General features: G+C 39.7%; 2 protein-coding genes and 1 non-coding gene across 3 annotated transcripts in view; 1 reads left to right on the top strand and 2 right to left on the bottom strand.

The window, feature by feature from the left end:
- Positions 1 to 14,726, bottom strand: part of LOC122978810 (FERM domain-containing protein 5-like) — an 84,266-nt gene extending 69,540 nt beyond the window's left edge. Inside the window, exon 1 of the mRNA XM_044345824.1 lies at positions 14,199 to 14,726. Coding sequence (XP_044201759.1) covers positions 14,199 to 14,300 — 102 coding nt within the window. The 5' untranslated portion in view covers positions 14,301 to 14,726. The remainder of the gene's footprint in view (positions 1 to 14,198) is intronic.
- A 1,457-nt stretch (positions 14,727 to 16,183) lies between these two features.
- trnah-gug lies at positions 16,184 to 16,255 on the bottom strand. The gene has a single exon. It is a non-coding gene; the product is annotated as a tRNA-His (tRNA).
- A 440-nt stretch (positions 16,256 to 16,695) lies between these two features.
- On the top strand, positions 16,696 to 20,290 carry cry5 (cryptochrome circadian regulator 5). Its single transcript, XM_044345820.1, has 11 exons — positions 16,696 to 16,829; positions 17,266 to 17,496; positions 17,666 to 17,860; positions 17,979 to 18,097; positions 18,241 to 18,395; positions 18,544 to 18,684; positions 18,862 to 19,029; positions 19,120 to 19,260; positions 19,348 to 19,499; positions 19,585 to 19,805; positions 19,924 to 20,290. The coding sequence occupies exons 2-11, from the start codon at positions 17,282 to 17,284 to the stop codon at positions 19,983 to 19,985; spliced, it is 1,569 nt and encodes a 522-aa protein (XP_044201755.1). The 5' UTR covers positions 16,696 to 16,829; positions 17,266 to 17,281; the 3' UTR covers positions 19,986 to 20,290.
- The last annotated feature ends 4,263 nt before the right edge of the window (positions 20,291 to 24,553 follow it).

The following is a 24,553-nucleotide window of genomic DNA, read 5'->3' as shown; positions in this document are numbered from 1 at the left end:
GTCACAACTGTATCCACATTCAAAAGTGAACTCAAAACTTTCCTATTCTCCCAGGCTTATGGTTAATTACTGTGTGTGTGTGTGTGTGTGTGTGTGTGTGTGTGTGTGTGTGTGTGTGTGTGTGTGTGTGTGTGCGCGCGCGCGCGTGTGTGTGTGTGTGTGCTTGTGTGCCCGTGTGTACCCATATGGCAGCACTTGTTTTTCGTACAGGTGGTTATATGTGCAGCTATGTGACAGGGCAGAGGTTTCTTCTTGATAGTGTTGATGTTTTGGAGATTTTTAATTGCTGTGTGGTATGTTTATGTATGTTGGGTCTATGCTTCTTTGATTCAGTTTCTGCATTTTTACTCATGCTTATATTGTTATATTTATATTGCTCATAGTACCTACTCTCATGTTTATGCCTATATTCTTATATTTTGTCCTTCAATGTAAAGCACATTGAGTTTACTTGTAATGAAATGTGCTATATAAATAAAAATTTACATTGCCATTGCCATTGCCAAATAAAAACACTAATACTTGGTATTATTGTAATGTAGTTTCAACATGGACTCAGCTGCAGTACCAGGTTTTATTGCTTCCACTCCTAACTTTTAAACTAGCTCTCTGGATTCTGCAGGAAGCCCACATGACAGTGCAAACAGCCACACATTCCCAAGAGATGACAAACAAGGCAACCACAACATGAACACACACACCACAGACCGCAACACACAGACTAGACTGACCACACAGACAGAGGCATTCTGTATGGTGAACACACTGTGTAAACTTCATATTTACAATCTTTCAGAGCCTATAAAAGGCCACTTTGCTTTTCATATTTTTGCTGTATAGCACACCACTGATGTGTCATAACAATTAAAAGCACATGACAAAAACATGTTTTTGCACTAGTGACAGATTCCTTCATTGCTATCAAATTATTTATTTTGCTACAACTCTGGAGAATAGTTTTGTGTCAAGCAGACATTACTGCACATACCCAGGCCTATGGTTCAGTGTTTGCTCTGCTCACAAATCACAAAAAAAAAAACATATCAAATCACAACATTGCAGAATCAGAATACTTACAAGAATCTAACTAACAATCTACTGTAACTGACACCTTTAAAAACTAAAAAAATATAGCACTGCATTGGAAGGTTTTGTAACATTAGTGCATTTGTATTTTGTCACTCTGCCGCAGAGTAATTAGTAGATAGTGTGTGTTACCCTTGTGAGAGTCCTGGAGTCATTAAAGTCATCTTTATGGTGTAATGTCTCTCTTGCTTTTTTCCATTTCCTCTTGTCCAATGTAAATGTCCGTTCACATGCGCACACACACGCGCGCACTCACGCACACACACACACACTCACAGAGGATACTGTTGTCTGTAATGTGCCGAGCCAGCAGGCAGCCCAACAGGACGTCAGCATCCATGTGTAATTAAAGCTTTTTGCCTTTCCTTTACAAAACACCCAACTCATATCCCAGTGGGCACATGACACTAGCAACATTTTTGGTGCCATCTCTTTTTAATGCATGAATTTACACAAGTATTATACATGTGCAGAAGAAAAAAAAAATATGCAAGTGAACCGTGTCTTGAACACTGACACACAAAAACACCGTACACAGCGCACATGCAAACACACACGAGTAAAGATGAGACATGCACACACCAATAATTAAGAGCACCTCGGTGAAAACATCATTAGTATGGTGATTAAATATCAACCATTTGAGCCCGAAGGAAATGGGTCATGAATAACCAATGAGGCCGGAGTCTGAGCCAAAATCACAACAGAGTAATTTTCAAGTCCACTGTTGCCGACATTATTCTGCACAGAATCACTGCTGTGTGTGAACTCTTCCTCTCTTGTGACGTCCTCAACTGCAGAGCAAGCCTCTGCTTTCCCAAATAAGCCTTGACTTCCCCTTTCAAATTTGACATAAAAGAAGAGGAGAGAGAACAGAGGAAGAGGAGCAGCGGAGAACACTCCGGTGAGAACAAGAAACCAATCTCCTATTTCTGTAAAGTCTTAAAGATTTCCCTGCTGTGAAGCCTGTGCTTGGGTGAGAAGGATTTCTCTGTCTGTCTGATATCAACCAGTATTGAGAGGCTAATACGCATTTATTCTTCTAATCTAGCTTCACTGCTGCTCTCTCAAGACCTGCTGAACCTTACTGCGTCTGGGCCAAATGTTGTGGCTGAAATAGTGACTGAATGTACTAACTGAGAGATTTGTGAAAAGACCAATCAATAAAATCAAAAGAATGTGTTAGGAAGAAACCGGAACATCCATCCATCCAGAGTTTTTCTTTTGAGCTTCCCCAGTCCAGTGGTAGTCATACAACCTAATCCCAGAGCTGCAACTGCTACCATACATGCAGTGGGGTGATTTAGTTTGGCTGGTTACAGTCTGGCTGCTACTCAGTTCACCACATTAAACCATAATCTCCATGATTCCTCCCAAATATGACAAGAAAATTACTTAATTATGTTTCAGCTACAAAATTAAAATGAGCCATACAGGGGACTTACATTCACACTATGGGGCGCGGAAAGTCTGCAACACTGATTGTTACCATTTTAATTAAAGTGATGAAGCTCAGCTTGACTCTGTGTGCCCTTGACCTACTCATCTGCAATCACATGTTCATTTCTTTATGAGTTTGTTTGTTCTTGCGCACCCCAGTATTTCAGCAGCCTGCAGACAGACTCGTCTTCAGTTCCTCTCAACAGTGAACAGTTTTGCATGTTCGTTTCTCCCATTTTATCACTAAAAGCATCAAAGACAACTGCAAAGACACGCCACCTCCCTGAGAGATGTAATTCATCACTGTGAAAAAGAGGCAGAGAATGAATATATTGCGCATTACTTTTTGGCTTCCATTTGTTTCCTTACTTTGGTGTGAGAGAAAAATAAAGTTGGTCTGGTTAAAGCAATGCTACAAGGAAGTGAGAGATGAGCATCTGGGCAGACTGTACAATATGTTTGTACGTACAAGTGACTACTGTCAACTACTACTAGTGCAAATGACATGACAAACTACAATATAATGACTCCGTTGCATACTTACAGCCCTTTAAATGTATAACAATGGCTAGAATTCCTATAGCCTTCGGTGAAATGCCTTCAGCATCCTCACTGCTGTGTCACGTATAGTATGTCTTTGCTGTGTCGTCTACCGGTGTCAGGTTCAGTCAGGGCAAGCTCATTAATCTACTCGGCTGCAGTGCTACTGGCTGAGAGAGGAGAGGGACAAAGACAGGGAGAAGAAGGGGAGAAATGAAAGTGAAAAGGAACAAAGAGAGGATTTTGTGGAATTCAGGGTTCAGCCAGGAGACAAAAGACAAAAAGAGAAGAAGAATAAAAAAGATATCAAAGGGGAGAGATAGAGAGAGATGAAGATGGAGAAGTAATGAGAGAAATGAAAAGACAGTAGCAGTAAGCAGAATAAGCTTTGCTTTACTATAAACTCTGGCTACTTTGGATGCTGCTGTACAGCAAATCCACTGACATCACCATGAAGCAAGTGCTTTAAGTGTACTTGCAGGTTATCCTCATCATACACCTTGAGAAACATGTGCATCAGAGATAACCAGAATTAAATATTCACTCTTGCTATAAACACATTCCATAAAGCCAACAACTCCACAACCTCAATACAATACAAACCATCTTCAACATCACGATTTCTGAATGAAAGCTTTTGACACAACACGGAGGCGCAAAGGCCTCCAAGCCTAAATAACTTCCATTCACTCCCATTCTGTAAATCCCAATGCAGATTAAGATGAATGAAGATTTTTAAGAATCTATAGTAAAACGGATGCAATTCATATTAGAACATATTCTATTCAGAAAAGGATTTAATTTTCTCTCCCAAAGTCTTTTTAAAAAATGTGTTTCAATCATTTTTGGGAAGTGACTTGTGTAGACATGTAATATGCACAACAGTAATGCATGGCCTAAGGTCTTGATGAAAGTTATAGACCATCCAAAATGTATCTTTTGAGTATGAAATGCATCGATACATACAATTAATTATCAGGTTCAGTTGTAAATATGAATATTTTTATGGAAATGTCATTATTTTAAAATGACAGCCTTTAAGTTGCAAAGCTGGCTGTCGATTCAGATACAGAATATACAGTATGATAAGCTGTGGTCTGTCAATAGTCAAGTCTACTGATTATACTATGAATAATACATTACTATGAGCTACACTAATTTAAAACTAATTGGAATTGGTATCAACTGAAAGTAATCCTCACTGATTGCTTATTACCATGAAATTGTCAATATAATGTAAGGTATTGGCTTCTATGAACTGAGTTTAATGAATTTGGGTTTGGATGCAACATCAACTGTTAGATAAAATACTTTAGTCTGTTGGTTCAAAAATCCAATATGTACAGTACTACAGTGGTCTATCTGCAGACTACAATAATTAGTCGGTGGTGTGAGTAGAGACCCTGACATCACTGGAGTCGTAGATATTACTGTCATGGCCAACAGCCGAATGTCCTAATCTGAAAGCTCACCAAAGCCTTAAAGGCTTATCTCACTATTTCTCCACATTATGGATTAACATGTTATTAAGCAGGCCGCCTTCAAATCAGGAAGACATGTCTCTCGCAGATTTCAGCAGGGCAGCATATAGCTGGCAGCGAGGCTCTGTCTAAAGCACATCCTACTTTTATTCTATATTAAGCCTTTACCGGTTAGAAATAAATCTACTTAGGGGACCAGTATTCCCAGTATGTGGATTATTATGGGCAAAAAGATCTCCCTGAATCCCGTGCTTGTGAGCCTCAATGTTTGGATGTCAGGTCAAATGTATATTTATCTATCCAACGGCTCTATACTGAATGCTGTCCATGCAGAACCTTTATCGAGAGAGGCTGACAGAGCATGCATGCTCTGTTTTTAGCATCACTGTTCATACAGTTCAGGGTGCTACAATATGTGTGGCACCTTTGACTGTGTAGTGTGAGAAAAATACTATCAACAGTCTGGCTAATTAACTCATGGTTTGGATGTCTAAAATTACAAACGGAGCACCTTTTTTAAAATAGTTTCCATTTAGCTCCTTTAGCTTACGTCTGGGAGCTTCCCAATCCAAGCAGAATTCTGTTATCAGCTACTGAGCAGATCCACTGGAGCTAACACTGAGTGCCCTGATCAAAGACATTTTGACAGCAGTTGGTGAGTGAAGTGAGAGCATTCATGCATGTCTCAGCTGATCCAAGATTCAAACATGTGTGCAGGATGCACAGACCAATCGCAGGCTGGTTGGTATGGTGTATTAACTGCATATGGTCTCATTTTGATTGTCACTTTATCTATATATTATTTATTTGCTTGACTGATCACACACTAAATCAATAAAATGCCATGAATATTGATAAGAGCCCAATGTGATGCCAATGTGATCTGATCATCAGTTACAAAACCCAAAGGTATCCAACATATAGAGATAAAAAAGAGACCACATATTCATTTGAAAAGCTGCAGCCAACATTTATTGGTATTTTACTTGGCGATTTACTTAAATTATTTATTGATCAACAAAATTGTCATCAATATATTAATAATCTAGTCATTTTAGCACAACATAAACCATTAATGAGTCACAGGCAGAGATACAATTGTCATGCCTTATAAAAAATCACTTCATTAGTCAAAATCCTCTCTGATCTAACGTATATCAAAGCCAAACAAGTGAGGGAGTGCATTGTAATACATCATGGATGAATGAAGGATTGCTGAAGTTCAGTGTATAAGGGTGCATTTATATACTTGCCAGCCTCAGTAAAGAACAATAAATCTACATTTTAACACTTCACTGTGTTAGTCTAAATGCTCCAGCACTCCCTGAGGTTTTCTCTGGACACATTTCAGTGACTAAAGCTATGGTCTGATTGAGGGGTAGGATGTTGCAAAATTTAGCCATTATCATTATTTTAGTGAGGAGGTGAAGGCAACACGGGCAGCAGAACAGGCCCTTGCATGTATGAAAACAATAAGTTACAACCGCTATTCCAATTTTAGCAGTGCACAAGAAGGAAACAATATGAGTACAGAGAGACCACTTAGGAGACAAGAGCAACCTATTTCAATAATGCATCCACAATGCAAAACAAGTGGAGCTCCTTCCAAGTTCTGCATTTGGCTTCAAAAGAACAGCCCTAATTTCATTAGTGGGCTATACAGGATCTGAGCCGGTGCCAGGTGACTGAGCCACTCACTCACAGTGATGAGGTATGTCTCTCTGGATCAATTCTATTCTGTCATTCATCTTACTTTCAGTCTCTGATATATATATATATATCTTTTGGTTCATGAAAGGAATATTAATTTAGAGCAAATGGCCCACAGCGTTTGGCTCTAAAGAATAATTCCCCAACTACTGGGTCTGGTACTTTCTCAAATGATGAGCTGTACACAGTATGTTATGTTGAGCTATGAGTGTTACGAGTTTTTTCTCAGGCTATGAATGAATGTGGATTTGAGTCACATAAAGAAGCTTGTATATTCCTATAATGAATTAATGTAATTTATTGTTTAGTAGAATGTTTGTTAATTTATTCATTAAATTTAAATAATTAATTGTGGGATGGTGTAGTGTTTACTCTATTCGTCTGTGTTATCTAATGAGATACTGCTGATTAACTAGACCGTAGCTGTTTAACCACAGTCCATGACTACACAATTCAAGGCCATCCAGGGTATAACTGCTGAACGAAACGTAGATCTAAATATTCTCTGTATTTACTAGGCTCTTTATTACAGTGATATTACTTTGAAAGTAAGGAATATGCACAAGAAACACACAGAGAAAAAATAACACAAGTTATTTTGAGAGGGAGGGATAAATATGGAGTAAACCCCAAAGCTCTAAATTTCAGTAAAAGTCTAATTTCATCTAAAACCTTTTCTCTTCCCTTGCCCTATAACATGGAGACACCTGCTGTCTTTCTCTTCTGCATACTGATTAGTCTACTGATTCCCCATTTGTTCGCTAGTGTTTTAGTATATCAACAGTGTACTCTGCTTTTGCCAGATAATCCATGTTACAAAGTTGTGGTTCCTGCCTGCTTATTGTTCATTCAACATGTCTGCTGATTCTCATGTGTTTATTTACCCGTTTATTGTTCCTGCTTGCCAGTTTTAAAAAGGTAACTACTGTTGGGTCATGGGGATGTGGAGACCATGAGAACTGTAATTGGAGAATTGGAGGTCACCATCTACACAGGACAGTAGTTTATCTGCTAGCCCTCTGCTTGTCTCCCCATCAATTAACCCTCTGCTTATGTTTTCTCCTACAAATTTCTAACGGCAGGGGAGATTACTGAGTGAAGACAATGAAGAGAACGAATCCAGGAATAGAAGAAATGTTTAATTCTTCTAACAGTCTGTCTGTGTAGGTGCAGGACCACACACACATAGACACAATGACCTCTGACCTCAAGGCATAAAAATGCCAGAAGAAAACACTGAACTGTGTTTTCTTTTCTTCTCAGATACAAACAGACTGCACAGGTGTGGAGTTCCCTGCATCCCACAAATGAACTGATGAACTTCTCTTCTATGGGTTTGTAAGATTTGTGGACAAGCCACATTCCTTCTGAGTGTCACTCTCTCTTCCTTTATTCTTTTCATTCACAAATTGTCTAAAACAGGGGTTCTCAACCTTTTGTAACTTAAGGCCCACTTCTGATTGTTAAAATATTTCCAAGAATCACCTTCCCGAATAAATGGGGGAAAAAAAGCATGACAAAAAACTGGGCTGTAAATATATGTTATGCCCCTGTCAGCTGTAATGACCAAAATAAATATTCTGCGTACCCTCAGTGAGATACTTGGGCTTGCTTCTGGGAAATAATGAGATCAAGTCATGGTGGGATGGGTGAGAGGCTGACATGCAGAGTAGTTGCTTTCATTTTGTTCCTTGCCTTTGATTTTGTGACAGTCACGATGGAAAACCCTGACTCACATAAATAGGTGGTGGTGAAAAGCAACAGAAATGTGTTTGCTCGTTTTGACAGAGAGGGATATTGACTGGCAGCCAGTATCCAGAATGAAGCAAGGTCAACTTGTGTGAGCTGAAGCTTCAGGCTGCTGATAGTTCCATCAGTTCATTTTCTGACACAGTGGATAGAGCCATGCTTCTGAAGCAGGATCCACAGAGAAAGCTAACAGTGGCAAAACACATTTGTCTCTACCAAATGATTTGTCGTGATTGGTGCGACTGGATATTGAAACGTAACTCGTCATTGAAATTATACATTTTAATTTGACGTTTTGTATTTATGTGAATTCTTGAGCACATTTAGATATAAAATAACTAGCTTTGTAAATTACCAAAAAAAAAGAATGAACCATTTGGCAGTACCACTACCTCCGCAGCCCAATAGATGAAGCTCTGAGGCCCACCTGTGGGCTGGTCTAAAATAGTTAAATATGCTACTAAGTAAATACTATATATATGCATCTTGACTTGTCTAACCCATGTTAACTTTTACTGTGTTTCAGAACTATTTAATTAGTTTGATGTTCTGGGAAATTCAAACTCCGCTTCAAAATTTGTTAATTATAAGTGACACATATTAATGTATAGTGTATTATTTAGCAATGGTTTGATTGCTAGGATAATGCTTTCACCGGTTCATGATGTGTTGATGGCATTTATGACAGAAATGAGTGAGTATCCAATTGCAAGCGCATATTGAGATATTGGTTAGGAATAAAATTATCCCCCTTTTATTCAAAGACTAGTTTTCTCTTCACACACAGAAATTAATTAGTAACCCAGGGCGTTCTCCCAAAAGAGCGCCAAGGATCCTATTTCTTCCAGGACACACCTTCTAGACCATAAAAAGTTTTACAACTCTTTGTCTTTGTCTCTTAGTTTTCTTATTAGCTTCTTTTTTTCTGTTTGCATGCTGACCATTGCTGCGGTGTCTTCTTTGTTTTCACTCGGCCTTACCAGCCATTACGGCTCGTGTTGTGTTTTGGGTGTTGTCTTTTTCATTTTCCCTGAGAGCTGAAAGCCCAGAAAGAGACTCTAAACTAACGGCATACCGTTTGCCATTTGAATATGTATTATTTTTGTAATCTCCTATTTTTATCACATGCTTAAACTTTTAAAGACTTTTCTTAGAACTCAAGAAAACACACAACCCTACGGTGTGTTTATGAAGTGGCCACAGCCAATCTGAGACCATCTCCAGTATTGAGTTCCCCCTCCTGAGAGGCACTGAACAGACCACTCCACTGAACCTGCAGCTGTAGCCTCAGCCCCCCCAAAGAGCACCACGTCTGCTTCACCCTGCTGCACTTTTCAGGGTGTTCGCCTCATCATAATCCTCCATCAAGAAACAGTAGGAACTAACCATCCTCCATGTGTTCTGTCTGAGAGTTGATGCAGAGCTAATTGTAAAATGATTTTTGTTATTATTGGTTTGAGTTAGTTACTTACCCCTCAGTGCACCTTTGACACGTTTTGACAAACCTCAATTTCTTTCATTCTGTCAGCAATAACTTGTTAATTTAATTTACCCGTTCATTCCTGCATTCATTCATTCATTTATTCTAGTTGTATATATGTATATATGCTTAGTGTTTTCCATTCATCTCTATCCCTTGTTATTTTAATAAATATCCAGATTTATCGCCAAGTTGTTGTATCTGTGTATTCCTTTATTACAGAAGATGCAGGTCACTGTATTCAGAATTTATGATTTTCAGATATAAGACTGATTTATTTGATTATGATTATTTTTCCTCTTAATTAATTAAATAATTAATTGATTAATTAATCAATAGAGGTAGTGTCCATTATAATCACACCAACAAGTCCTCCAAATTAAACAACCACATAGGTCGTTTGTATCTGCACTCCAAATCAACCTATTGGAGTGTAACATGCTGCTCTCCAAAACTGTTACAAATCACTGTTAAAAAATAATGATGTTTTATGATGTGGCAATGCTGTGATTAAGGTCTGGTTAGGTTTAGACACAAAAACCACTTGGTTGGGGTTAGCGAAAGATCATGATTTGTGTTAAAATGTTCACTTGAAACATCATTACTACTTCCTTTAAGTTAGGTGACTTCATTGTCATGGCAAGAGTAAACACCACATTACAATTTTTTTTAAAAAATGTCCTAACTCACAATTGGAAACAAGAAGTGAACAGCGTTTGAAATGGGAAGGAAACAGCTAAGCAGTCTCCTGCAGCTAAGTCCTTTTGCCACTTTTTGCCTCTAAATCCATTGTTGAACTGTATATTGTTTACCGATTACCTTTTAGATATCTACAACAGGACTCCTGTCAAGTGGGAATACAATTTAAACCTCAGTTTAAACCTGACCAACAAAAAATATAGTGTCTGTATTTGGGTGCAAATATCTGTACCAGCTACCAAAATGGTTAACCGACCTAGCCAGTCATGCACCCTGCAGACACTTCTGTGCTCTGATTTGCTTAGTCCTGTGGTACGGAGGAAAAGAGGTCTTCAACCAACTCCAATGTTCAGTTGGAAGATCCAAACTTTCCCTTGCAGACAGTAGCAAAGCTAGCTCTACATTTATTGCCAGGTCATGTCCAGTGGTGAGCAGCAGGAGGTGGCACTCTCTATCTTCAAATTCTGGCTTAAATATTTGCTTTCAGGACTGGCTGACATCACCACCCGCATCAAATGGTTAAACACAGTTCTGATACTGTCTTGCTTCCCAAATCCTCTAGCACCTTCCATTTTTCCCCCAGAGCAGCCCACCATCTCCAAAGCACAGCACAGTCTAGATCACCTGCTAGCCCTCTGCTTGTTTCCTCACCAATTAACCCCCTGGCCTAGTGTCTGCCAGCAGGAACAGTGCTGTGCATCAGTCCTGGATTGAGGCTGTAAGAGATTGTAGTGACTTGTGGATGTGACAATAATGTGAATATCTCGAGGGGCTAAATGGTGTTGAAGGAACCAGAAAAATAAATGAGCATGTGTCTCCCCATTCTTCCAGGGTCATGATGTAATCAGCAACAATGTCATCAGTACAGGAGAGGGACAGGCATAAAGCATGGGTAGGGTGAATGGGTGGTGATAGTGAGATCTAAATTGGCTGGCCTATCAAACTGGTGGGCAGTCAAAATTACACGGGGTGTCCACAGTTTTAATAAATAATACTTGTTTGTTTCATCTTTTACTGGCTGCCCCGTGAACAATGAACTCCCTATGCCTCTCCATACTTTATTTCCATTTATGAAGGTCATATCTACCACTCTCCCCACATGATGTGATTTCACTGTAACAGCAGCAGTTCGAGGTGTAGGCTAATTGAGCTAAATGGAGAGTGTGACCGTTGTTGAGCCCCATGAGGGGCCTTTATTCTGGGCCACATCTCCAAGGTGTGCTGGAAAGGACAGCAGCCATCCGCTCTCATTTTCACTGTGCCAACAATGTTGTCATGCTCCGGTAAGGTCACTGTAATGTCCTTTAACCAGATGATAAAAAAAAGTATGTTCAGTGATTATTTAGCTTCATTTTAGCTTCAGCTTTGTGTAAAACATAATTAACATAGCTCCCTAAATGTGTTCACACATAAATAAACGTTGATGTTGTTGTTGTAAACAATAGACGATTGATTAAGCCGATGATCCTATTTATGTTTCCATTTACACCATTTGTGCTTCATCAAGAGCCCCATAGTGTGAAATAATGGCATGTTTCATTATTTCCCATGAGAGAAATAATGAAATCTGCCAACACAGAGATAATCCCTTTCAATAGATTCTCCACTGGAAATTAAGGATTCTGTCCCTGCTGTGTGCTTTCAGTTGCTAAAATGGTGGGATCAGCATATCTTAACAGTCAAACACTTTGATTCAGGACTGGGTGAAGGAGCTGCTCAGAAGTCAAGGTGGAACAAGTGCTGGCTGTTGTTTGTTAAAAACAACTCATCAGAAAACATTAAAAGAACCATGTCTTCCCCAGACGAATCAGAAGGTAAGAACACAGTGTTTTGCTAATAAAAATGATTTGAAAAGAGATACTGGAACACTGAAACTGAAAGTAAAGATGGGAAGTTAGACATTTTCTGGCCAAAAAGTAACACAAACTTCAAAGGATGTATTTTTCTCTTGATATATGTGATTGAAAGCCAACAGGAAGGCTTAAAAGGCACTAGCACAATCATCTGACAGCGTGACCCTTCATGTCACATTGAAAACACAATCTAATGTATAATATCTGATGGAAAAGCGATCATGTCTATCCCACTTGTTACAGACAGGATGCGGACAAGCATGGAAAAGACCCAAGGTTGATGTAAAATCACCATTTTATCTGTCCCCAGAGCACTGCCACTTTAAGTTGCTGGAAGTTGAAAGGCTTATTTTGCCTTTGCCGTCAGATCCTAGAAATGAGCAGGTGGTGATGGTCTTTGTGTGCTGTCATCCGTAATTCAGCAGCACCAAAATCCCTTCGAGTACATCAAAAGCAGCTCCAGCAACTCAAACGAACAGGTTAGATGATGCACACGTCAGACTTCTCAATGATGCAGCCACACAAAAGACATTACAGGGACATTCACACACGCACACTTGATTTACAAAGGAAGTAATACACATTAATCACTCGCTCTTACTCCTCCGCTCTCTCGCTTAGAAACACACAGTCTGTTTACTGACTGTGGTCATGTCTCGCCTTCATTCATGTCAATATAACAATTGATTTTTGAGACGGCTCAAGGAATAAAAAGAAATGCTTCAAACAAGTCTGCAAGGGACTGAATGAGTTAGTGAATGACTGATTCAATGTGCAGAATTAATTGGTATTACCAGAATGCATGGAAGCCTCTGCATAAAGCCATTAAAAGGAATAAAGGGCATTGATCTACACCAAGTAACCAAAAAGAAAAAAAACACATTTACAATGCAAAAAATTCTACCTCACTCCATCTGATACAACAGCTCCACAATCTCAATAATGACCGTAAAGTACAATCAATGCTTCTTCTACACTGTGTCAACAACAAATAAAAAGCAACGACGGGCCGATATTACAGCTGAAACAACCACAAAACACAGTGAGAAAAGAGGAGGTAAGACTTAGTGGACCCCACAGCATTGGATCAAATAACCGAAATTACTTGAAAGCTACTTTGTTTTAAAGCTAAACACTTCCTACATTCAGCTTTAATAAATGCTTTCTGGAGTAGGAATGAAAAAATAGATGTTGTTTCCTCATACAGCACTACTTTGGCTGTCTTTGGTAATGCAACAGAGTTAGACCAGTGCAATAAATGGCAGAAATATTGTCATGTGTATGCACTGTATGTGTATATTCCGTCTTGCAGCAGTTATGTTGCATCCTCACAAAAAATCCTTATTTTATGAGTATATATCATTTTAGATTGGAAAAAATGATGCATCCTTCACTAAAGTTGTGTCAGGTATGAAGGAATTTACAAACAAATGTAAACATTTTTGAGTTTAAGAGGTTATCTTGTGATATCAAACTGATACACCTTGGTCAAACTCAGGGTCAGTTTGAAGGGCAAAGAATCATGACACCTCCTTTATTAAGACAAATTATTGGGAGAAGGCAGACCTCTCTTTAGACTAATTACAATCTAAATAACATTTAACCTGTGATTAACAACCTATGAAGACTCTGCCTGTCTCATGCAACCAGAAGATCCAAAAATCCTCACTGAGCTGCACTGAAATCATTCAAGATCAGATTATCCAGATTAGTTTCATTATGCATTCAAATCACTGCATGCATGAAGCTGCTGAAATGGCAATTTATAGAGATTTGATTTTGCTTTTTTTTTTATTACCATTCCTTAGAAATGCATGCATGCGGTGCCAATTGACTATCTTGATTTTGCTGCGCAATGCACGCACCACATGCAGTCATGATGGGATGTCCACACAGGTAACGTCTCTGACGAAAGCAGCATCTGCAGCCCCAAGATAACAGCCCTCTGATCATAAACACACAACAACATCCAAATATACTGTGATGGAGTTTAGATAGATGACACTTCCTTTAATCTGAAGATAAATGTTACAGCTACCAGCAGCAGATTAAGGGAGACATGTTCGGGGAAATGTCATTTTTACCTGATCACCAAACCGTTACGTGTCAGTGGCAATCGCAAGGTGATATCAGAAACAGGAAATGTTGGTCCCCACTGACCTGAATCGTGCAGGTGTACTCCGAATCGTCCAGCAGTCTCACGGTGCAGTTGCATTCCCTGTCCAGACTCCTGATGCTGCTGCTCATCAGTCGGCTCAGCATCTTCTCGGTCGTCTACGTGCGGGACCAGGGAGACGGACACACACACAGCACATACATACAAGTTTATCTTCTGTCACGTTAACGACGTCCTTGTTCTTTGGTCCAACACCTGGTCAGCGGCAGCGACTGTGTGGAGCTGCGGCGGTGGTGCATCGTTTTGTCAGTGTGTGAGAGCTGACTGGCCGAGACACGCTGCGTTTCTTCAGTCAGTGAGGAGTGAAAATTGCGCTGCTGCTCCTGCTGCTGCTGCTGCTGTTGCTGCTCCTCTCTCTCTGGTCCGGTTAAACTGTCACCTCTCACCACACCTTCTCCCCCTGTCTCCTCGCAGTTGCCATGCCGCTCTCAATGCTGCTGGGCGGGCTGAGGCTGGTGAATGGCGAGTCCTCCAACCAACAGAGCAATGACTGAGATGCTGCCTTCACAGAGTAACGAGATGAGCCGAAATTCCGATAGGTTGTTATACGTCGTGACTACAGCCACATGGTCGGTAATAATAATAACACAGTGGGGCCTGTAGTTTCAGAAGTCAAACAACAGACAGCCTTATGTTGCCGCAGAAGTTGAGAAAGAACTGATTATTGACACTTATTATTGCTCTTTTAGAAAAAAATATCCTGAGGCAACAATTGGCTTTTTGAACAAATGCAAAATTAGAAACAGGTAGGCCTACTAGAATCACATGTTAATATTACTTTAACTGATCAATACATAACATTTGATGTCATATAAATGGTCTTAAAAGGCAACATCTTATTGAAACAGGTTTATGGACTCTGTCACTCAAACGTCACACCTCATTGGCCAATCAGAAATCAGATTTTTTCCATTTACCATTTGCGCTCCTGCTTTAATCGCGATACTTCCGACAGAACATGAAGGCAGCAGCAGATTTTTAACACTCCATTTCATTTTCCACAGATTAAACGGTTCCTGTCTCACTCACACGGTTAACACGACTGCGCAATAATGTGCGGCCGAGTAAAGCAAGGAGAAACATTGTTATCATATGGCTACAGTTATTGTTATGCGTTTGGCTCATGTAAAATAGACACATTTGGTTGGATCATAGACAGGAATGCCTCTGCCAGATTTTGAAAGAACTGTGAAAGAACTATGTTTTCCAGCACCAGCCTACTTCACATTCATGCAATCACTCTACAGTGTTCTCAGCTTTTTTTTTTTCCTGAGAGCAATTGCTGTCACGAACAGCGTACTTTTTTAGCATCCCAATTGCAGAGAGCTGTCTGATGAGTTTGAGTCAAACTATAAACAGTTTCTTTAACTGTGCCTCTCTCTAGTGGTGATTTATGGTCAATGAAGTATTGGAAAATACAGCCAACTCGAATTAGCTTCCAACACATACCATCCATGTGTTTTTATCACGCAGAAAAGTGCCGAACAATACTCTTTGTGTTCTGAGGACTTTATGCTTTCTGTCCCAAATGCCCGTGCGGACACTGGAAAAAGGCATTTATGTATTCTGCACCTTCGGCGTGGAATACGTTGCAGAATGACTTGAAACTCAATGAACTAATCTCATTAAACGTATTTAAATCCAAAATGAAAGCAATAGAGGCAGATTCCCTTTGGTGTAATGTTTTTAATTTAAGCAATTTTAATTTAAGCAAATCATTCCTAGATATTTCTCTTTTGAAATACTGAGTTTCCTTATGCTTGTTTTTTTCTTTTTAAACGCAGGCTGCTGACAGCGACCACCGTCTACTAAAAAAAAAAAACTTTCTCGTGCAAGTAACCTATAAAAGAAAATGTCTCGAGCTAGTACAGACACAGGTTCAAAATAACAGGTATTATAAGAGCAATGTACGAACATAATCGGACCGCAAAATCAAAAGGAGCTCATCTGCCGTGACATTGTACCACAATGCCGTGACCCGGATTCGAACCGGGGTTGCTGCGGCCACAACGCAGAGTACTAACCACTATACGATCACGGCGAGCTACGATGAGCTGACGTACTACTGCGTGCAAGAACATGGGGTGTTTGATAGCACTACTCTTGTGCGGCGCCGTCATCATGTAAGCGGGGAGAATATTTGCTCTGCTTCTCTTCCTGCTTCCGAAATGATCAAAGACAAGAAAGATTACAGGTTTTCATTCAAAACTCTGCTTATAAGTCACCACATTTTACAAAATCTAGCTGACGTAAAAACTTCAGCTCATTTAAACTTTTAAATTTCCCCCGGGACTTTTGCAACACGACAAACCATACACTCTCTTAGACAACAGTGGTCAATAACAGAAGTGTATAACAATATTTTGCCTAATTATGCCTTTTATTTGTCATTACGTTTGAGTTGCGTTCCAGTCTTGCGCCTTACAACACAGACATCTGGTGGATAAAGCGTTACATCTGTGGCTTCACCAGCTGCATTCTGGTTGGCTGATTTGTCTGGTGACGTAGCAGAGCTTCCCGTTTTGTTACACAAGCCAACGTGCATGTTATCAAACACCAAATTCTTTGTAAACACAGCATCGGCCGATCAGGATTGTTACTAAGGCACAATTAAGGTAAAGTTCGTCTCCACAACTGTGCGCTCTGAATAAATATCAGCATGTTACTTTTCTTTCACTACGCTGTTACATTTATCCCGTTGTTGGTTCATTTTGTGTGTTGACAAAACCCGTCTTAAGTAAGAGAAAACGAAGGAGTCGATGCTCATAATTTCCTGCACTTTTGTGAAGTCAAATGCACCTTTTACAAACATGATGATTACGTTTGCAACACCAACAATTTTGACAACCACAGTTTTGTAGTTTTACCAACAAAGTTTTAATAGTTTAAATGTTGTTCAGCCAGGCCAGTGAAAGTATCAGTCAAGTTATTAACAAAAGTTTGTTTAAGTTACATGTGTCAACTGTCTTTGAATATGCATATGTAATTTGCTTACATGTTTTATAGAATTTGACCTTTAGCATATAATGTCTGTGCTGTATGTGTTCACAGGTTGGTTGTTAGAGGCATGGCTCACACATGTATCCACTGGTTCCGCAAGGGACTAAGACTGCATGACAACCCAGCACTGATGGCTGCTCTGAGGGACTGTAAGGAGATCTACCCTGTGTTCATCTTGGACCCTCACCTCCATAACAGCACATGTGTGGGCATCAACCGCTGGAGGTTCCTCATAGGAGCACTCAAAGACCTGGACAGTAGTCTCAAGAAACTCAACTCCAGGTACACACACAGAGATGATATTCAGGAATATTGGAGATATATAAAACACATGATAGTATTTATAAGGTAATTGTAAGATCTTGACTGTGATTATAAGATTAAGTAGTCAGACTGGATTTGCTGCCGTTATTGTACACATGTGGTCATGTGGTGTGTTTAACTCCTTCAGGCTGTTCGTCGTAAGAGGCAAGCCAGACGATGTGTTCCCCAAGCTGTTCAAAGAGTGGAAAATCACAAAGTTGACTTATGAGTACGACTCAGAGGCCTATAGTCTGTCCCGGGACAAAAGGGTGACCTCACTGGCCAAAGAACATGGAGTCGAAGTCATCTATAAAATCTCCCACACTCTTTATGATATAGAGAGGTAGCGTACACCAAGTTGGGTTTTTACACACCATTTTTATTCATTTTTAGGTGCTACACAAATATAATGTAATATTTTTCTTGACAGATAACATTTATTGTCTGTTATGTCTTCACAGGATAATTGAGGAAAACAATGGGAAGGCTCCTCTGACATACAACCGCATGCAGGCAATAGTGAAGACTCTTGGCTCCCCTAAGAGACCAATCTCTGCTCCAACCATGGAACACATGAAAGGTATTCAACTACCAGCAGCACTGGATAATGTCAGTGAATTACCATATTGTTACATGGAAATAAACACTGAACAACTAAGTTAATCTAAATATAAAATATACATAGAAAAACAGGTTAATTGAAGTATATCTTTTCTGCCAAAGATGTGAAGACCCCTTATTCAGAAAACCATGAAAAGAAATACGGGATCCCTACACTGGATGAGCTTGGCCAGGACATGACAGAGCTTGGAGAGGAGCCGTTCCCAGGCGGAGAACAAGAGGCTCTGAGGAGACTAGATGAAAATATGAAAAGAACGGTATTTCAGTTTCACATACTTTGGTTTTTTTCTCTCTCTGCATGATCAAAAAATAACCTTCAGTGGAGAATCTTACTAGACCAACATCCAAAACCAGCAGTTAATGCAACTGTCTTATTCACATGTTTTGTCTGTTTTCTTAATTCAGGGTTGGGTGTGTAGCTTTGAGAAGCCCCAGACCTCTCCGAACTCTCTGAGCCCCAGCACCACTGTTCTCAGCCCCTATCTCACCCTCGGCTGTCTGTCTGCACGCACCTTCTGGTGGAGGCTGACAGAGGTCTACCAGGGGGTGAGTGTCACCACCACAGTACAGTTTTAGTGGGTATTATGCTATGCTATCATGCACAATTGATGGTCTATAAGGGTAATTTTTAATTGAACCTTCTCTATGTTTATTATATTTTCATTTGAGTGATGCATGTTAAAGTGTGACTTTGTCTGACTGTTGTTTGTGTGGTTTTTGCAGAAGAAGCACTCGGATCCTCCAGTTTCTCTGCACGGCCAATTACTGTGGAGAGAGTTCTTCTACACAGCTAGTGTGGGTATCCCCAACTTTAACAAGATGGAGGGCAACCCTGTATGCACTCAGGTGGACTGGGATACCAACCCCGAATATCTGGCTGCATGGAGAGAGGTAAGTCCATTAAAGAAAAATTTGAAGGGAAATAAAAGAGTCTCTTAATCATTAACAAGTCCTGTCAACTTATCCTGTATTTCCCTCAAGGCTCGGACTGGTTTCCCCTTCATTGATGCCATCATGACTCAGCTGAGGCAGGAGGGTTGGATCCACCACCTGGCGAGACACGCTGTCGCTTGTTTTCTCACCAGGGGAGACCTATGGATCAACTGGGAAGAGGGGCAGAAGGTGTGTAAATTAGCTTGCCCTGCTGTGAGCTAGGTTAAGCAAAGGTTTTTTCAGCCTATTTCAACATTTTGCTCACTGCTTCAAAAGGTGTTTGAGGAGCTTTTACTGGATGGCGACTGGGCTCTGAATGCTGGGAACTGGCAGTGGCTCTCAGCGAGCACCTTCTTCCACCAGTTCTTCAGGGTCTACTCCCCTGTTGCTTTTGGCAAGAAGACAGACAAAAACGGAGACTACATCAAGTAAGATTGTTAACCTTAAAAGCTCAAGTTATCACATATGATACATGTATTGCATTAAATTATTTTGCCTCTACTAACTTTGCAGGAAGTACCTTCCTCTTCTAAAGAAGTTCCCAGTTCAGTACATCTATGAGCCTTGGAAAGCTCCACGCAGCATCCAGCAGGCCGCAGGATGTATTGTGGGTAAAGACTATCCACATCCTATTGTGCAGCATGAAGTGATCAGCAAAAAGAACATCCAGAGGATGAAGTTAGCTTATGCCAAGAGATCCAAAGACCCTGCCGAGTCACCCAGCAAAAAGCAAGGTATTGAAATAAACATATACTTTGATGAGAGATTTATCTCCTTTGATGAATATGCCTTTCTATTGTAGCTGCATGTTCACAGAAAATCCTCAATATTTCTTTTCTGTTTTTCCCCCAGGTGTAAAGCGGAAAGCACCATCTGTCATCGACATGCTAAAGAAGAAAAATAAAACAGCATAATGTTATGCAAAGTAATGTAAACAGTAAAGTTATAGTGACTGTTCATCACAAATAACTGTATATACTGGCTTTGTCCTTCTACTGTGTCAGACCTGTCTCATATACAGTATGAGCAGGCAGACCATATCTTTTTTTTTTACAGCAATCTTCATTGGTCACAATTTTATATTTTAAATACTGTTTTGATTTTTACTTTTTATATGATATCTATTTCGGTGTTTGAGTATAGCTGAGTGTTAGATTAAAACTAAACAAGAATGTATATGTGTGTTTATTACATGGGGAATAAATTCAGATTTATTGAGTTTGATGGTCCTATTTTGATTGAATGCTACAGTTTATATGTAACTGAAGTGGTAATATGCCTTACTGTTACACTCTGGTATGACTGCTCAGACGTTGGAACCCACTTCAAATAAAATTTGTAGAAATGATTTACCAGGTATTTACAAATGAGATGATCTAGTAATTTATCAGCATTAGTGACAAAATAGTGACTGTTGCATGACCTGATGTTGATTTTTAGCAGTTTGTCTGCGTTCTAGTGAAACATTTATATGAGTGTGTCTTTTTCATATCTTAGTGCAGCAAATGGCCAGTTCAGTGGTGATGTTTCAGAGCCTGTCACATTACCACCAGAGGTCACTGTAACTCTACTTGCAGAAAAATCTTATGTCTTGTGTCTTATACTGCATATTATTTGTGTAATAAATTTATCAAATTAACAAGGAATCTATTAGAAGGGTGTTAAGGGTTTCACTCTATCAGACATATTTAGTTTTGGGACATTACCAATACAAATGTCAGTAGAAAATATATCTGTTGAGTTGAAAGATTTAGAGCTGTGGTCAGCACTTAGCAGCAGACATTTTATACTCTAAACGTAAAATATTATTACAAGCTGTAAAAGTGTAATGAAACTAAATTCAATATTTTAAATCTTAAATTTAAACCCAATTTTACGTTCAGTGATGAGTAATTAAGACCAGAATGCTATTCATTTGCTTTTATAAGAAATTCATTTTGACATTTTCTTTAATCAGGCCAAATTTATCCCAAGCATCATAATGATCATCAGCATCTGTCAAATCAGGAAAATGCTGCTTATGCAATATTAACAAAGGCCCATTAGTCAATAAAGAACATGTTTAGAATCTGTGCATGTGATTGGTCAAGCAGTGCAGTGCTACGTAACGGCAGGATGCGTGTGTGTGAGAGATTGTGTGGGGCACACAGCTGTCCTTGGAGGTCAAGTCTTCTCCTGTTTCTGCTTCCTTGGAGCTGACACTGGTGTGAATATTCAGAAGATGATGTCACAACCTCAGCAGCAGGCCAGATGGCCATACAAAGCCAAGCTCAGTTTCCACAGAGACCTGTCAAACATCAAAACAATCTGTTGTCCCAACTGTGCTTGTGTATTGGAGGGTGTTTGTGGGTACACTTGGCATTGATCTGCCAGCTAATAAACTCTCACGTCACACGACAGAGCCCAACAGGTCTGGCTGAACTGAAATGACATAGATTCCCCACGTTAAGTCCAGATTTATTCAGTATTTTTTCTTCAACATTTTAGGAGAGACAATCGACTATTTGACAATATATCATTATATGTTTTGCAATTTTGGTCTTATAAACATGCAAAATTTTCCCAGTCGCAGATACTGTAGTTCCATTAATCTGTGATCAAAATCACATTTATAACTACCTCTCCCCCTCTCTTGTCCACTGGTGTGCCCCTCTCCCTTTCTGTCTGTGTCGACACCTCGCCACTCAAAAAATCTTGGATCTGGGTGCTGTAATACCCCAGTTAGATTAGAACAGTGTGTCCCCGTGCAGCTGGTGTTTCATGTAGCTTTAATAGTAGTGATTTATCTCAGGAGTTTATTTGCTCCGCAGCAGCAACATCAAACAGTTAATTCCCACTCTTTACGTAATCAAATGTGCTATTGTGAAAAATAGGAGTACAGCCAGCCAGCAAGTTATAAAGCAACTCATTTTTATTTCTTCAAATCTGTTGCCATAATGATGGGGCAAGGGCTGTTTTAATATCATTAGGAGCATAATTTGAAAGAAATGTTTCTCATCAACTGAAAAATAGTATGAATGTACTCAGCCACTTGATTATCCATCTCATCATTTAAAACAAGAGGTAGCACTCAATACACACACTCATGTAGGAGCTGGTTTCATTGGCTCTTAAGTGGGTCAGTCCAAGTTTACATCACTCCAGACAACATTTTCTGAAGATTACCTTAACACCAGTGGACATGTTCTGTTTTAATTCTTTGATTCAATGTTAGCTGACAAATAATAGAGAATAGAACTGTTTCAGTGGCAACTCCGTCATTCAACACAAAGGTACCCCTGTGTGAGGCTATTTCACCTGGTGAGAAGTCACAGAGAACACCTGTTCAAAACAAAAATGCTGTGAGTGTTTAATTGGACAGAAAAATGAAACTATGCTGACATTCATTTCGGCTAACATTGTGTATGAGTCAAGGGCATAATGGTTTGCTGAAGGCTGAAGGCAATTGTTCTCTGACTAAAACTAATAGATAGGAAAACAGTTTCTGTATAAACTTCACAATTTTCTCTTTTATTCGTGCTAATGGCATTATTAGAGGAGAAAGAGCGAGGGACAAGAGGAAGTTGTGAGTGAAAGGTTTATGATCACATGCTGAAAGGTCACTATTTATTGGATGTCCATAGAGCTGGCAAATAAATGCCACAGAGAAACTGAAGAGCTGAGAGTTGTCCAACCTGATTCATACCTTTTGGTCTTTCTGTGTTTCCACCGGCATACACCTTTGCACACATCCCGAACAACAATCCTCTAAACATGGGCTTGTCCATTACCACTCTGATTCTAATGACTGATTATAACAATTTACATTTGCCCCACAGTAACCTCCTTCTACTTCTGATAGTGCACAATTATGTTCGCAAAAGATAGATAATGGTAAAACAAAGCCAGAGGTAGTTGTGTCAGTGAACGTCATCAGTAGCCCTTCCATAAATCTGCCAGACTAAACCACAACAGGGTTTTGAGAAGGGCTATACATAGCAAAGCATGAGGCAATGGGCATGCAATGTTGAAATCATGCCCTCCACAGACCCCATCTGAATTCAGATTTGGAGAGATTGTTACAGCATTGACGTGGTGGTTTGTTTTAGGGAAAGGGGGTATTATATGACGTGGATGGCAAAAATACTTGGAAACAAAACTTTGTGGAACTCTACAACTGCGTGTCTATAAAAATCAGAGAATTCTCATTTATTTGTGTTAGATCCCATTGTTGTTGAGAGCAGAGATAGATGTTCCTTCCAGGTTTTAATTCTGCCCACAATATATTTGCGCATTAATACTAATCTTCATATATATGGGAAATCCTTTTCCGACGACCAGCAGTTTACCACATGCTTAAGGGGATACACTGTCAGATAGTCACATGACAGTCTCTCAGCCTCTGTAGTGTTTCCACACCCTGTTGTGCTTTGATGTCTCTGTACACACCCCTTCCAGAATATCCAGACCATGCTGAGGCAACTGTGTTTTGCAGCCCCTTCACAGAAGATTGGCAGCCAGACAAGGCTCTCCAGCCCATACATGTCTGTCACCACAGTGTGTGTATGTGTATGTGTGTGTAGGCTCCATTGCTTGGGAGCAACTGATGGAATCCATTCTCATATTCTATACTGTGTGTCCATTTTTTTGAGAAAAAAAGGCCCCTCGTTGTTAAGTCTATTTTTAATGGTTATAACTTTCATCAGAATACTTATGTGTGATTTTGTTTGAACTTTTCTTATTAGCCTCAGCTAATCTGCGTCATTAAATTGTGTAAGTATATCACCTCCCTGGCAGGAAAAGTGGAAAGTGTGGTAGATACGGAGGCATATGATAGATGGATGGAACAAAAAAAAAAGAAACAGAAGGCACACAGCCATATGTAATATGATGAGCCTATGTGGTAACATGAGACAAAATTCAGATTGATACCTTTGAACTTGATTTAGGGAGAACCCAATCAGGGAGCTGTAATTCATAGTAGTACCCGTGCCAGTTGATATCAGTTCAAAGCAGAGTTGATGGCTTTGCAGTTTGTTTACTGTGCAAGAAAGACATTAGGTTGAAGGTGAAAAGTAAAGCCTTTTAGAGTGTAATTTTGACAGTGTTTAGTTGTCAACTCAACAAGTTAAATTGATTTTTTACTTAACTATGATTTATTTGATGAAAAACAAAAATGTCAACAGGGTATCTCTTTTCAGGCTGACTCAAATATGTGTGTGAATACAGTTTAATAAAATCAGTACATCGCATAAAGTACCTCAAAGAATAATAATAAAAAAATATTGCTGATATAAACTCTGTGTGAGTGTGTGTGTGTGTGTGTGTGTGTGTGTGCGTGTGTGTGTGTTTGTGTACATGCGTGCGTGCATGCATGCATGCATGCTTGTGTAAAGATAAGAGCCCATAGCTGTTTGGCAGTCAGTAGGATCTGCCTATATAAGGCTGTTCTATTCCTACTGCTTTTACTCTGGGGATCCACAGCAATTGTCAGTTGTAGGAC

The sequence above is a fragment of the Thunnus albacares genome, chromosome 1 (assembly GCF_914725855.1).
Source record: "Thunnus albacares chromosome 1, fThuAlb1.1, whole genome shotgun sequence".
NCBI classification, from domain to species: Eukaryota; Metazoa; Chordata; class Actinopteri; order Scombriformes; family Scombridae; genus Thunnus; species Thunnus albacares.
Note: the sequence above shows the minus strand (reverse complement) of the source record. Positions and strands in the feature narration are given on the sequence as shown.